General features: G+C 40.3%; 1 protein-coding gene and 1 pseudogene across 1 annotated transcript; both read left to right on the top strand.

The window, feature by feature from the left end:
* The window catches only part of LOC130242028 (zinc finger protein 721-like), a 31,451-nt pseudogene extending 29,253 nt beyond the window's left edge, over positions 1 to 2,198 (top strand).
* On the top strand, positions 2,069 to 7,870 carry LOC130242027 (gastrula zinc finger protein XlCGF9.1-like). Its single transcript, XM_056474047.1, has 5 exons — positions 2,069 to 2,083; positions 3,556 to 3,782; positions 6,760 to 7,052; positions 7,437 to 7,541; positions 7,854 to 7,870. The coding sequence occupies exons 1-5, from the start codon at positions 2,069 to 2,071 to the stop codon at positions 7,868 to 7,870; spliced, it is 657 nt and encodes a 218-aa protein (XP_056330022.1).
* Positions 7,871 to 15,641: the final 7,771 nt, after the last annotated feature.

The following is a 15,641-nucleotide window of genomic DNA, read 5'->3' as shown; positions in this document are numbered from 1 at the left end:
CACAAAACACCAACCAGTCCGATAGGAGGTTGGACCAGCGGTGTTCTTGCTGTGAGGCAACAGTGCTAGCCACTGGGCCACCGTGCCGCCCTAACGGAAAAAGGGGGATGAAGTAGGGGTGGAAGAGGGGGAAGCTTCAAGACGAAGAAAACTGGAGTGAAAAACTCTGGTTATTTATAATGTTATGTAATCATCTAATGGGTCAGATTATGGAGCTAATGAGGAGCCAGCCGTGTTGATCATAAGCACGTGATCCTCTCGAAATTAGTTTATAAAAAAACCACATTTATCAAAACAAGTCCTACTACTGCACTACTAAATAATCTATCATGCACAGCAGAACGCACCTTTACCTTGAGCTCGCTTTTTCCTCCTCTGCTTTTCTTTTCGTTTTTCAGCTCGTTTTGATGCCATATCGCCCAGGTTTTCAGGTTTTTATCGAACATGAGCAATTTGGAGAGATACGTGGAATCTGTGTAGGAATACGTTGGGTCATTCTAGTCCACCCAACAGCCGATCATGGGTGGTGTTATGCAAAATAGAGTGTGTTGCTGCTGGGTGTTTTTCTAATGTTTTCTGCTTTTATTTATACTGTTGTTGTGCATTTATTACCGTTTTCAGCTATTCGTCATGCATGAATTATACAGAACTGTTCCTTTAATGAAATGTGGAGATTATTTTCTCTCATCGTCATTGTGAATTGTATTGTGTTTAAAGGCGTTTGTGCGTTGCACATTGCTTATGATTTTGACATACGCGCTCGTCCTCATGCTTACATTCACAGTAAATATACAAGAGCAGCATTCGTGAGGCCCTCCATAAAACGCAGGGCCCTGGGCGACCACCTATATTACCTGTTGGACGGGCCGGCACTGAAATGCTATGTTTAACATGCATAAAGCATATAATGTATAAAGCACTTGATAGTGAGTAAATGGTCAGTAAATGTTCATTTTTTGGCTGAACAATCTCTTTAACTTTGGCACATCAACTTTAAAAGCTGATCTCTGTAGTTTTCTGCTGTTAAATCAGACTTCACTTGAACTGATGCTGACTTGATTTATATTTCAGAGCAGATGGAGGAGAATGAGCAAAGAGAAGAACTGAATGAAGAGGACGAGAGACGAAACTTCGAGACTCAAAGAACTAAAACAACACATCTGCACAGCTGTCCTCAGTGTGGAAAGAGTTTCAGAAGAAAAGCCAAGCTGAAAATACACAGAAAGACTCACGCTGGAGAGAAACCGTACACCTGTACTGAATGTGGAAAGAGTTTCTCACAGCTGGACAGTTATAAACAGCACCAGAAAACACATGAAGACAAGAGAGATCATGAGTGTTTGCAGTGTGGGAAGAGCTTTACTACAGCTGGTAATCTGAAAATTCACCAGAGGATTCACACTGGAGAAAAACCTTACAAGTGCTCATATTGTGAGAAGAGTTTCAACCATTCAGGACACTTGAGAGTACATGAACGAATTCACACTGGAGAAAAGCCGTTTACCTGTACTCAGTGTGGTCATGATTTTAGATCATCATCAAGTCTGAAACTACACATGAGAATTCACACAAATGAGAAGCCTTATGCATGTCTGTACTGTGAAAAGAGATTTTCACAACTGGCTTCTTGTAAACAGCACCAGAAAACACACACTGACGAGAGAGATCATGTGTGTTTGGAGTGTGGGAAGAGCTTTAATAGAGCTGGTTATCTGAAAATCCACCAGAGGATTCACACTGGAGAAAAACCGTACAAGTGCTCATATTGTGAGAAGAGTTTCATTCAGTCTTCATATCTGAAAAAACACGAGCGAATTCACACTGGAGAGAAGCCGTATTGCTGTCCTCCATGTCAGAAGAGTTTTAGATGGTCAAAAAGTCTTCTCAGACACATGAGGAAATGTAAGTCGTCTCAGTGAGCGTCGCCTAGTTTAATTGTCAAACTCATTCAGAAACATTGTTTGAGAAGAGGAAAAGTTGATCTGTGTCAGATGAAATGATCTGAAACACTTGTTCCTGATTAAGACACTTCACAGGAATATAGAGTGTATTATATACAGTTGACTGAATGAGGCATATTGATGTAATTAGTTTCCTAATCTTCATGTTGTGTTCAGATTGTTCACTAGTCTGTGTAGTTAAACAATAACAGAAGCTAGTTTGTCTTTCTACATTCTCTTATTGATGTTCACACTTATTTACTGGTTTCTAGTTTGGATCTAAAAGACTGAACTGCTCTGATCTGCCACACAGAAGAGTCTGATTAGTTCATGATTATAATAATAAATATAAACCTTCTTCTGTTTCCCAATGACACAGTGAGGTGTTTATAGGTAATTAACACGTTCATCTGATTTACAGTATTCGCTGGTGTAATAATAACCAGAAGGTTTTGTGTTCTGTTTCTAATCGTTAATCTGATGAGATTTTGTGTCTCGGTACATGGTAGTTGAATTATAGTTTAATTAAAGAAAATAACCTTTGCCATTTCCTCCTTATTTAACACAGATCTGCATTAATATGTGCTTTACCTTTGTTTTTAACAGCAAGTTAACCTACACTAGCGGTCGAACATTTGGGATCAGTATCCTGCTCACCATAGCTTCATTTATTTGATTAAAATAAACTGTAAAACTGATTCCTTATTGAATATAGTTGAACATTTCGTTTATTTCTATGATTTAAAGCTGAATTTGCAGCTTCAGTGTTTGGTCAGTTTATAATGTGCTGATGCTCTACCATTATAAGTGTAACACTTTGATGACAGAGACAACGTTAGGATCCAAGTGCTGGTTTATTCGGTAGTCAGGCAAGCAAGGGTCAACACAGGTGCAAACAGATGAATAAAGGCAAATCCAGAATCGTAGTCACTATAACAGGCGAGAGGTCGGAAGGCAGGCAGTGAACATGGACAAACAGACAAACTTGGCAAGGGTCAAAACACAGAGACACAAGACTAAGGAAACCGCGTTGAATTGTCACTTTACAGGTAAACAAGACTCAGCCAGGAGTGTGTGTGCTGCTAAAGTAGTGTGTGTAATCAGTCCAGAAGCAGCATCAGGTGTGGAAGTCTAATCAGTGGAGACTTGGAGCAGGTGTGTGTGTGTGGCATGACTGAATATGTAGTCCATAAGTTGTAGTCCATGTGAATGTGAGATCAGCGATCTTGGGAGTATGATCGCTGGTGATTGTGACAATAAGTTATGACAATCATTCCTGTTATTTAAATACTATTGTTTTATAGAGGTGCAATGCAGGAAAATACTAATAGTCCGATTTTATTCTTATTGTACAATAGCAAGAGGGTTGCACAAATTATATATTCAATAAAATAAACAATAATTAACAACATCTGTGCAGTTTTGGAACTCTAATTATGTAAATAAAAATAATAACCAAAAAGACGTATGACTTTATTCACGTACGCACATAATAGGCCGTCTAATTGTAGGATTAAGTGTAGTACACTAATTCGGGATCTTAATATTGTCATAGTCAAAATCGGCTTGTAGTAAAACCAACTACAATTGATTAAAGATTAATAATAAATTAAAGATTACTAACTTGATCAAAGATTGTAAACAGCACCTAGAAACACGTGAGGAAACGGGAGATCATGTGTGTTTGACGTGTGGGAAGAGCTTTAATAGAGCTGACCATCTGAAAAGCCACCAAATTACTCACACGGGGGTAAAACCGTACAAGTGCTCATATTGTGAGAAGAGTTTCACTCAGTCTTCAAGCATGAAGAAACACCAGAGTATTCACACTGGAGAGAAGCCGTACTGCTGTCCTTCATGTCAGAAGAGTTTAAGGAGGTCAGATAGTCTAATCCAGTGGTCACCAAACTTGTTCCTGGAGGGCCGGTGTCCTGCAGATTTTAGCTCCAACCCTAATCAAACACACCTGAACAAGCTAATCAAGGTCCTACTAGGTGTACTTTAAAGGAACCGCCATTTTTAAATACACAGCTGAGACATTACACCGTAATATTATATGCATATAATAAGGAGCCATGGTTGACCCGAGCTCAGAAAAACCTTGTCGTTGTCTTGATGAGGAGCCACAAACCCAAGAAGAACAAAATCTGCTGTGCCGTGTTTTTAGTTTAACAAGGCCGTCTAAAAGTGCGAGAGTTTTCACTTTCTCCAGAGAGCTCGCGATCGCTCGTGTACGCATCTATATTTGAAATAACAAACTTCGTAAGCTGATGATAATAACGTGCGCATGATTATTGAAGAGCTTCTGACATCCGATCCTTTCAGAAACAGACAAACACGAGAGTGAAGCGCGAAAAAAAGGAGAAGCCTTAATTAACAAAGAAGCAAATGATTCTTTCGGCAACCTAAAATATGAACAAACTGCCATGTTAACTATTATCATCGCCTTATGGACTATTATCTATTAAACATACAGATGAGAGGTTTGCTCTGACTGTGAGTTATTTCGCATTTTGTTTTTGAACCTAAATAAGGACTAAATGTATGCTGTGTAGTTTTTCTGTGATTGGTAATGGCTCATTTCCACTGACTGGTACGGTACGGTTCGGTTTGGTACGGGTCACCTTTATCAGGCTTGCGTTTCCACTAACAAGGGTACCCTTTTGGTGGGCGTGGTGTATGACAGAAAGTTTCAGTCGACGTCATTCTAGCTCGAGGAAATGTCTACAATAAAGCTGTACGGGTCACTTACATATCATATGAGCAGCTCTTCTCATAAAACAGACGCTTCATACACATAAATACTTGTGTAGAAATGTTTATTACTAACTTTTCAATGAACATGAGTTGATTATAACTGGAGATCAATGACAGTGTGAAACAGCCTACTGTAACGTCTGTAATTATATTAAATAACTAAATAAATGAACATATATAAACACATACAGCCCCTTACAGTCTCCGATATGTTACCAACTACAGAAGAACTACATATAGCAGACATTTCGCCCGTATTTAATGTGCTCCTTTTTTTCCGGCTTCTCCTTTGTTTCTTCACGCTTCACTCTCACGTTTGTCAGTGTCTGACAGGATCGGGTTTCAAAAGCACGTCAATGATCAAGCGCAGGTTATTATCATCAGCTCAAGAAGTTTGTTATTTCAGATATAATGTTAGATGCGCGGCGAGCGCTAGCAAGAAAGCGAAACCGCTCGCGCCTCAGACTGGCTCGTAAAAAACTACGGGGCACAGGGTAAATCTGCTCTTCTTCTTGGCTTTGTGGCTGTTCATCAAGATGACGACAAGGTTTGTTTGAGCCCAGATCGACCATGGCTCGTTATTATATGTATTTTTAATTCCGCTAAAATCTCTCGCTGTGTGTATTTCAAACATGGCGGGTTTTTTGTTTTCATTCTGGCTTGTTGCGTAAGCGAATGACGTATCTCTGTAAACCAATAGCGTTCAGCTGCGCGTGTGGCTCCGCCTTTTGGTACCCTTTCTCGTGTTTGGTACCCTTTCGAAAGGGTGCCGAAAAAGTGGTACGGTACAGTTCGGTTCGGTACGCTTTTTGACAGTGGAAACGGCCATAAAAGCGTACCAAACCAAACCGAACCGTACTGTACCACTCAGTGGAAACGGGCCTTATGTCTGTATGTATTCATATGTGTTGCATTTATTTATTTATTTATTTTATATAATGTCAGACATTACAGTAGGCTATTCAGTAGGCTATTGATCTGCAGTTATATATCACACAAGCACTTCGAAACAGTAATCCATGCTTTTATAACCTCCCGCTTGGACTACTGCAATGCCCTTTATTTTGGGGTGAGTCAGTCTTCTATTTCTCGACTGCAACTTGTTCAGAATGCAGCTGCACGTCTTTTAACTGGCACACGCAAATACGAGCACATCACCCCGATTTAATCTTCTCTCCACTGGCTGCCCGTGCATTTCAGGATCCATTTTAAGTTACTTTTATTTGTTTTTAAGTGTCTAAATGGTACTGCACCCCTTTACCTCTCTGAGCTTCTCTGTCCTTACACACCTTCTCGTTCGCTCAGGTCAGCCGACCAGCTCCTCCTGGGTGTGCCCAGGACCAGTCGAAAGCTCAGAGGGGATCGTGCTTTTGCTGTGGCTGCACCAAATGAGTTGGAATGGAATGAGTTGCCATTGTATATTAGACAAGCCTCTTCATTACTGTTTTTAAATCTCTTCTTAAAACCCACTTGTTCAGTTTGGCTTTTAGCACCGTGTGAGATGTTGACATTTTATGTTTATTTATTTGTATTTTAAAGTTTGTTTTACTCTCTGTTGTCAGCACTTTGGTCGACTGTGTTGTTTTAAAGTGCTTTATCAATAAAATTGAATTGAATAATTAAATCATGTTCATAGAAAAGTTAGTAATGAACATTTATACACAAGTATTTATGTGTGTAAAGCATCTGTTTTGTGAGAAGAGCTTCTCGTATTATATGTGAACGACCCGTACAGCTTTACTTTGACGTTTCCTTGAGCGAGAATGACGTCGACCGAAACTTTGTCGTACACCACGCCCATCAAAGGGGTACCCTTTAGGCAGTGGAAACACAAGCCTGATGAAGGTGACCCGTACCATACTGTACCACTCAGTGGAAATGGCTATAAGATACTGTCAGATACTAAGACAGACTTGGGATCTCTTTGGTTGTTATTTAAGATGTTAAATCAGGGTTCATCTGAACTGACTCTGATTTTTATTCCAGACCAGATGGAGGTGAATGAGCAAAGAGAAGAACTGAATGAAGAGAAACAAAGAACCAAAACAACACATCTGCACAGCTGTCCTCAGTGTGGAAAGAGTTTCAGAAGAAAAGTGAACCTGAACATGCACAGAAAGACTCACACTGGAGAGAAACCGTACACCTGTACTGAATGTGGAAAGAGTTTCTCACAGCTGGACAGTTATAAACAGCACCAGAAAACACATAAAGACGAGAGAGATCATGAGTGTTTGCAGTGTGGGAGGAGCTTTACTAGAGCTGACAGTCTGAAACGACACCAAATGATTCACACTGGAGAAAAACCTCACAAGTGCTCATATTGTGAGAAGAGTTTCAGTCAATCTTCATTCATTCATTCATTTTCTTTTCGGCTTAGTTCCTTTATTAATCTGGGGTTACCACAGCGGAATGAACTGCCAACTTATCCAGCATTTGTTTTACGCAGCAGATGCCCTTCCAGCCACAACCCATCTCTGGGAAACATCCACACACACTGATTCACACACATACACTACGGACAATTTAGCCTTCCCAATTCACCTACACCGCATGTCTCTGGACTGTGGGGGAAACCGGAGCACCCGGAGGAAACCCACGCAAACGCAGGGAGAACATGCAAACTCCACACAAATACGCCAACTGACCCAGCCGAGGCTCAAACCAGTGACCTTCTTGCTGTGAGGTGACAGCACTACCTACTGCGCCACTGCGTCGCCCTCAGTCAGTCGTCACATCTGAAAAACCTCGAGCGAATTCACACTGGAGAGAGGCCGTACTGCTGTCCTCCATGTCAGAAGAGTCTCAGAAGGTTAGAAAGTCTTCTCAAACATATGATGAAATGTAATCTCGGTCACATAAATTAGTTTTCGTGTCAAATACATTCAACAACATTAACTGAGATGAGGAAAAGGTTGAAACGCTTGAGAACTTCAGTGTAAACTTTGTTGTTGTCTGATTAACGACCATTTTTGTCATTTATTTACTCATTTTTATTTTATGGTGTTCTGATTTTACATGCCTTGCCTTGATAGCATGCTTATGGATTAATACAATTTTATATTAAAGCTTCAAATTATGGTTCTTTTTTTTTTTTTTTTTTGCATTTGATTTTGGATTATTACATTTTAATTAAATTTTTTTTTATATTTGCAGATTTTTCCAACTTCTGAAAGGAAATTAATTATGCATCTAAATGAAATGAATGAGGGCTGCTCATTAAAATATTTAGTGATGTTGATTGAGTTCCTTTAAGATGTTTCTGATGTTTATTACCCAAGTATGTGGCGATTTGATGTGGATTTACAGGGTGCCCGTGTTTTCTTAAAATGTCTTACATTTTTTTTCATTCTTCATTTTCCTTCATTTTAGTCACTTTATTTATCTGGGGTCACCACAGCGGAATGAACCGCCAACTTATCCAGCAAATGTTGGACTCACAGTTTAAATTTACTAAAATCTTCTTTGTTAATCTGCTTTTAAGCTACAATTTACATTGTAAAAGTGCTATAGAAATAAAGATGAAATGTTTTAACACAGGGGGCTGCACAGTGGCGATGTGGGTAGCATGTTCGCCTCACAGCAAGAAGGTCTCTGGTTCGAACCTCAGCTGGGTCAGTTGGCATTTCTGTGTGGAGTTTGCATGTTCTCCCCGTGTTGGCATGGGTTTCCTCCGGGTGCTCCGGTTTCCCCCCACAGTCCAAACACATGCGCTATTGGGGAATTGGGTAAGCTAAAATTGTTTGTGGTGTATGTGTGTGAATGAGTGTGTGTGGTGGTTTCCCAATGATGGGTTGCGGCTGAAAGGGCATTCACTGCCTAAAACAAATGCTGGCAGTTGGCAGTTCATTCCGCTGTGGCAACCCCTGAATAATAAAGGGACTAAGCTGAAAAGAAAATGAATGAATGAAAAAATACCTTAGTAAATTACCATGGCAGCTTTAATGATATATTTAACTTCAGACCACCACCCTCAATTAAGTTTGGTTTTTGGCCCTTTATAAGTAAAAGTTTGGGCACCGCTGATCTAGACAGAGAAGTATTTTCTTTTAAAAGTGCCTCAGTGTAATGTGTTTTTATGCCCTGGGGAAGTTTTAAGATGCGTTAGCAAAATCTTTGACAGACTTTTCTCCTTTTGTAGCCTACAAGCTGTGCTGTAATCCATATTTTTCTTATTTGTCCTTTTGTTCACTTGTTCTGTTATCTGAAGTAGTTAAGATCCATTATCTTACTGCACGATTGCTATCGTTATGTACATTGTCAAATGTGAACAAGGCATGTACGGTGATAAAGACTTTTTTTAAAAATTACATTTGTAAACTGCCTCTGGATTAATATACTGTACATATATATTATTTTTATAAGTAGCCTATTAATGTAAAGTTGAAGTCTATATCACTCCTATGAAATTGTAATTATTTAAAAAAAATATTTCCCCACCCATGTTTAACAACAATACTAATATATTTGATTATATACTGATTTTATTAGCCAAAGCAAACGAAAAGACATTCACCAGGAAAAAAACGATTTATTGTAAATACAGGAAAATTGTCCTTGAAAAAGATTTATTGGACACCAGGTTATGTCAAAATGGTGTCTCTACTCAAAATGCTCCCTTGAAAACTATAATGCCTCAAAAAATATAGACGACAGTGAAGATGATAGTATAAACGACAGCATAGACACCAGTAAGGATGACAGTAAACGACAGCATAGACAACGGTAAGGATGACAGTAAACGACAGCATAGACAACAGTAAGGATGACAGTAAACGACAGCATAGACAACAATAAGGACGACAGTAAATGACAGCATAGACAACGGTAAGGATGACAGTAAACGACAGCATAGACAACAATAAGGACGACAGTAAACGACAGCATAGACAACGGTAAGGATGACAGTAAACGACAGCATAGACAACAATAAGGACGACAGTAAACGACAGTATAGACAACGGTAAGGATGACAGTAAACGACAGCATAGACAACGGTAAGGATGACAGTAAACGACAGCATAGACAACAGTAAGGATGACAGTAAACGACAGCATAGACAACGGTAAGGATGACAGTAAACGACAGCATAGACAACAGTAAGGACGACAGTAAGGACGACAGCATAGACAACAGTAAGGATGACAGTAAACGTCAGCATAGACAACAGTAAGGATGACAGTAAACGACAGCATAGACAACGGTAAGGATGACAGTAAACGACAGCATAGACAACGGTAAGGATGACAGTAAACGACAGCATAGACAACAGTAAGGATGACAGTAAACGACAGCATAGACAACGGTAAGGATGACAGTAAACGACAGCATAGACAACGGTAAGGATGACAGTAAACGACAGCATAGACAACGGTAAGGATGACAGTAAACGACAGCATAGACAACGGTAAGGATGACAGTAAACGACAGCATAGACAACGGTAAGGATGACAGTAAACGACAGCATAGACAACGGTAAGGATGACAGTAAACGACAGCATAGACAACAATAAGGACGACAGTAAACGACAGCATAGACAACGGTAAGGATGACAGTAAATGACAGCATAGACAACGGTAAGGATGACAGTAAACGACAGCATAGACAACGGTAAGGATGACAGTAAACGACAGCATAGACAACGGTAAGGATGACAGTAAACGACAGCATAGACAACGGTAAGGATGACAGTAAACGACAGCATAGACAACGGTAAGGATGACAGTAAATGACAGCATAGACAACGGTAAGGATGACAGTAAACGACAGCATAGACAATGGTAAGGATGACAGTAAATGACAGCATAGACAGCGGTAAGGATGACAGTAAACGACAGCATAGACACCAGTAAGGATGACAGTAAACGACAGCATAGACAACAATAAGGACGACAGTAAACGACAGCATAGACAACAGTAAGGATGACAGTAAACGACAGCATAGACAACAATAAGGACGACAGTAAACGACAGCATAGACAACGGTAAGGATGACAGTAAACGACAGCATAGACAACGGTAAGGATGACAGTAAACGACAGCATAGACAACAATAAGGACGACAGTAAACGACAGCATAGACAACGGTAAGGATGACAGTAAACGACAGCATAGACAACGGTAAGGATGACAGTAAACGACAGCATAGACAACGGTAAGGATGACAGTAAACGATAGCATAGACAACAGTAAGGATGACAGTAAACGACAGCATAGACAACGGTAAGGATGACAGTAAACGATAGCATAGACAACAGTAAGGATGACAGTAAACGACAGCATAGACAACAGTAAGGATGACAGTAAATGACAGCATAGACAACGGTAAGGATGACAGTAAACGACAGCATAGACAACAGTAAGGATGACAGTGACGACAGCATAGACAACGGTAAGGATGACAGTAAACGACAGCATAGACAACGGTAAGGATGACAGTAAACGATAGCATAGACAACAGTAAGGATGACAGTAAACGACAGCATAGACAACAATAAGGACGACAGTAAACGACAGCATAGACAACGGTAAGGATGACAGTAAACGACAGCATAGACAACAGTAAGGATGACAGTAAACGACAGCATAGACAACGGTAAGGATGACAGTAAACGACAGCATAGACAACAGTAAGGATGACAGTAAACGACAGCATAGACAACGGTAAGGATGACAGTAAACGACAGCATAGACAACGGTAAGGATGACAGTAAACGACAGCATAGACAACGGTAAGGATGACAGTAAACGACAGCATAGACAACAGTAAGGATGACAGTAAACGACAGCATAGACAACAATAAGGACGACAGTAAACGACAGCATAGACAACGGTAAGGATGACAGTAAACGACAGCATAGACAACGGTAAGGATGACAGTAAACGACAGCATAGACAACAGTAAGGATGACAGTAAACGACAGCATAGACAACGGTAAGGATGACAGTAAACGTCAGCATAGACAACGGTAAGGATGACAGTAAACGACAGCATAGACAACAGTAAGGATGACAGTAAACGACAGCATAGACAACAATAAGGACGACAGTAAATGACAGCATAGACAACGGTAAGGATGACAGTAAACGACAGCATAGACAACAATAAGGACGACAGTAAACGACAGCATAGACAACGGTAAGGATGACAGTAAACGACAGCATAGACAACAATAAGGACGACAGTAAACGACAGTATAGACAACGGTAAGGATGACAGTAAACGACAGCATAGACAACGGTAAGGATGACAGTAAACGACAGCATAGACAACAGTAAGGATGACAGTAAACGACAGCATAGACAACGGTAAGGATGACAGTAAACGACAGCATAGACAACGGTAAGGATGACAGTAAACGACAGCATAGACAACAGTAAGGATGACAGTAAACGACAGCATAGACAGCGGTAAGGATGACAGTAAACGTCAGCATAGACAACAGTAAGGATGACAGTAAACGACAGCATAGACAACGGTAAGGATGACAGTAAACGACAGCATAGACAACGGTAAGGATGACAGTAAACGACAGCATAGACAACAGTAAGGATGACAGTAAACGACAGCATAGACAACGGTAAGGATGACAGTAAACGACAGCATAGACAACGGTAAGGATGACAGTAAACGACAGCATAGACAACGGTAAGGATGACAGTAAACGACAGCATAGACAACGGTAAGGATGACAGTAAACGACAGCATAGACAACAATAAGGACGACAGTAAACGACAGCATAGACAACGGTAAGGATGACAGTAAATGACAGCATAGACAACGGTAAGGATGACAGTAAACGACAGCATAGACAACGGTAAGGATGACAGTAAACGACAGCATAGACAACGGTAAGGATGACAGTAAACGACAGCATAGACAACGGTAAGGATGACAGTAAACGACAGCATAGACAACGGTAAGGATGACAGTAAACGACAGCATAGACAACGGTAAGGATGACAGTAAACGACAGCATAGACAACAGTAAGGATGACAGTAAACGACAGCATAGACAACGGTAAGGATGACAGTAAATGACAGCATAGACAACGGTAAGGATGACAGTAAACGACAGCATAGACACCAGTAAGGATGACAGTAAACGACAGCATAGACAACAGTAAGGATGACAGTAAACGACAGCATAGACAACAATAAGGACGACAGTAAACGACAGCATAGACAACGGTAAGGATGACAGTAAACGACAGCATAGACAACGGTAAGGATGACAGTAAACGACAGCATAGACAACAATAAGGACGACAGTAAACGACAGCATAGACAACGGTAAGGATGACAGTAAACGACAGCATAGACAACGGTAAGGATGACAGTAAACGATAGCATAGACAACAGTAAGGATGACAGTAAACGACAGCATAGACAACGGTAAGGATGACAGTAAACGATAGCATAGACAACAGTAAGGATGACAGTAAACGACAGCATAGACAACAGTAAGGATGACAGTAAATGACAGCATAGACAACGGTAAGGATGACAGTAAACGACAGCATAGACAACAGTAAGGATGACAGTGACGACAGCATAGACAACGGTAAGGATGACAGTAAACGACAGCATAGACAACGGTAAGGATGACAGTAAACGATAGCATAGACAACAGTAAGGATGACAGTAAACGACAGCATAGACAACAATAAGGACGACAGTAAACGACAGCATAGACAACGGTAAGGATGACAGTAAACGACAGCATAGACAACAGTAAGGATGACAGTAAACGACAGCATAGACAACGGTAAGGATGACAGTAAACGACAGCATAGACAACAGTAAGGATGACAGTAAACGACAGCATAGACAACGGTAAGGATGACAGTAAACGACAGCATAGACAACGGTAAGGATGACAGTAAACGACAGCATAGACAACGGTAAGGATGACAGTAAACGACAGCATAGACAACAGTAAGGATGACAGTAAACGACAGCATAGACAACAATAAGGACGACAGTAAACGACAGCATAGACAACGGTAAGGATGACAGTAAACGACAGCATAGACAACGGTAAGGATGACAGTAAACGACAGCATAGACAACAGTAAGGATGACAGTAAACGACAGCATAGACAACGGTAAGGATGACAGTAAACGTCAGCATAGACAACGGTAAGGATGACAGTAAACGACAGCATAGACAACAGTAAGGATGACAGTAAACGACAGCATAGACAACGGTAAGGACGACAGTAAACGTCAGCATAGACAACGGTAAGGATGACAGTAAACGACAGCATAGACAACGGTAAGGATGACAGTAAACGACAGCATAGACAACAGTAAGGATGACAGTAAACGACAGCATAGACAACGGTAAGGATGACAGTAAACAACAGCATAGACAACGGTAAGGATAACAGTAAACATCAGCATAGACAACGGTAAGGACGACAGTGTAAGGGCCCATCTATTTTCCTATGACGGAACTAACAGCATGGGTGAAGGTTAAATGCATGCAAGCCTTTTAGCACATGTGAAAAGAAATATTTTTATTCATTAAGATTCATTTTAATTTGTTTCCAACTCCGAATTTTAATCTGACTCCAATTCATAATAATTACAATTTAGATTCATCTAATTCATGCTGATCACCTTATAGGTTGTGATTCGGTCTAATTTAGATTGATTAACCTAATAAATCCTTATTCTCAAGTAATGGTTCATCGTTTACCCGAAGTCGCTTAGAGTCAGTATGCTGGCCAGTTACATCTGCTCACGGACACATCCTCGCCAGTTCCGATTCTTAGCAGATAAGCTAATTTCCTTTAAGTAATAATAGGCCGATAAAGAATAAAGAAAAGTTTGATTTAGCCCTTAGATTATATCATACTAAGTCAGTGATTGTCAGAAATCATCAGGTCTCTAATGCTGTGCCCATGCTCCATCCATTGAGCCTGAATGTATGACAAATCCTGGTCGTAGGCTGCGGAAACATCAGCCTAAACAATCTACTAGATTTAAATGATTTCAGGAGATGTTAAAGTTAAACAAGAAATTTACATTTATTTGTCAGGCAAAGATTTTCCATTCCAATTCACATAATTAAACAAAATAAGCCAATCAAGATTGTACAACATCAATTATTCAAAGATACATTTAAGTTAGAGATTAATACCTGACCGTGTAGAAATACATTGCAGCATATAAGTCCTGATGCAGAGCTCAGAGACTCACAAACTGCAATGGGGTATCCTGCCTACAGAATCCCCCAGACACTTCTGCACCCTTTGCCTAAATACTCAAATCGTCATAAATTCAAGACAATAAAAGCTTCACCAAGACCCTTGCCTGGTCATGAGTTGATGTAAAGACCATTTGCCCTGGAGTGGAGCATCTGGCAAAGATCTTATCAAAGTCAAAAACCCAAATTAACTGATATAAGGGAGATTGTAAAATATTACAGTGAAATTAAGACCACTTTACCAATCACACAGAGACATTTAAAATGACACTAAGCATGACAAGTTAAAATTCACAAATACTGCAAATATTCATCTTATATCATTTCACCATAGAAGCTTGAAATCTGGTCATTCCTGAGTAACCTTTTAATGACCCAGGCCGTATAACTGGGGAGGGTAAGAGGGCCTGAGGATAGGTGATGGGTCAACTGTCCAGATGGCTTTCTCGAGATCCTCTCTGAAGATTATAAAGTTTATTGTTTTACAGCATGTTAGTTCTCGTGGTCTGATCTTTAGAGAATTCTCCAGGGCAAAGAGGGGGGGGGGCTCAGGATGCATGATCGAGACAACCCGAACAACTGGTTTCCTAGCTGATCTTCTTCTCAGATTAGAAAGTTTATTGTTTTAGTGCTTGACCATTCTCATGGTCTTGTCTCGTGTGGAGCTCCATAACAGTTTTCAGGGTTTAATATTATGGAGAGGTATAGCCATCCTTACAACAGTAAA

This window comes from Danio aesculapii, chromosome 15, assembly GCF_903798145.1.
Source record: "Danio aesculapii chromosome 15, fDanAes4.1, whole genome shotgun sequence".
Lineage (NCBI taxonomy): Eukaryota > Metazoa > Chordata > Actinopteri > Cypriniformes > Danionidae > Danio > Danio aesculapii.
The sequence above is the reverse complement of the archived record's forward strand: the minus strand, read 5'-3'. Positions and strand labels throughout refer to the sequence as shown.

What these genes read in the sequence shown, in the direction of transcription:
- LOC130242027 (XM_056474047.1), top strand. An exon ending in ATTCACACTGGAGAGAAGCC is followed by an intron (nt 3,783 to 6,759) that starts GTACTGCTGTCC and finishes ACATCTGCACAG; the next exon opens with CTGTCCTCAGTGTGGAAAGA. An exon ending in TTTCAGTCAATCTTCATTCA is followed by an intron (nt 7,053 to 7,436) that starts TTCATTCATTTT and finishes AGTCGTCACATC; the next exon opens with TGAAAAACCTCGAGCGAATT.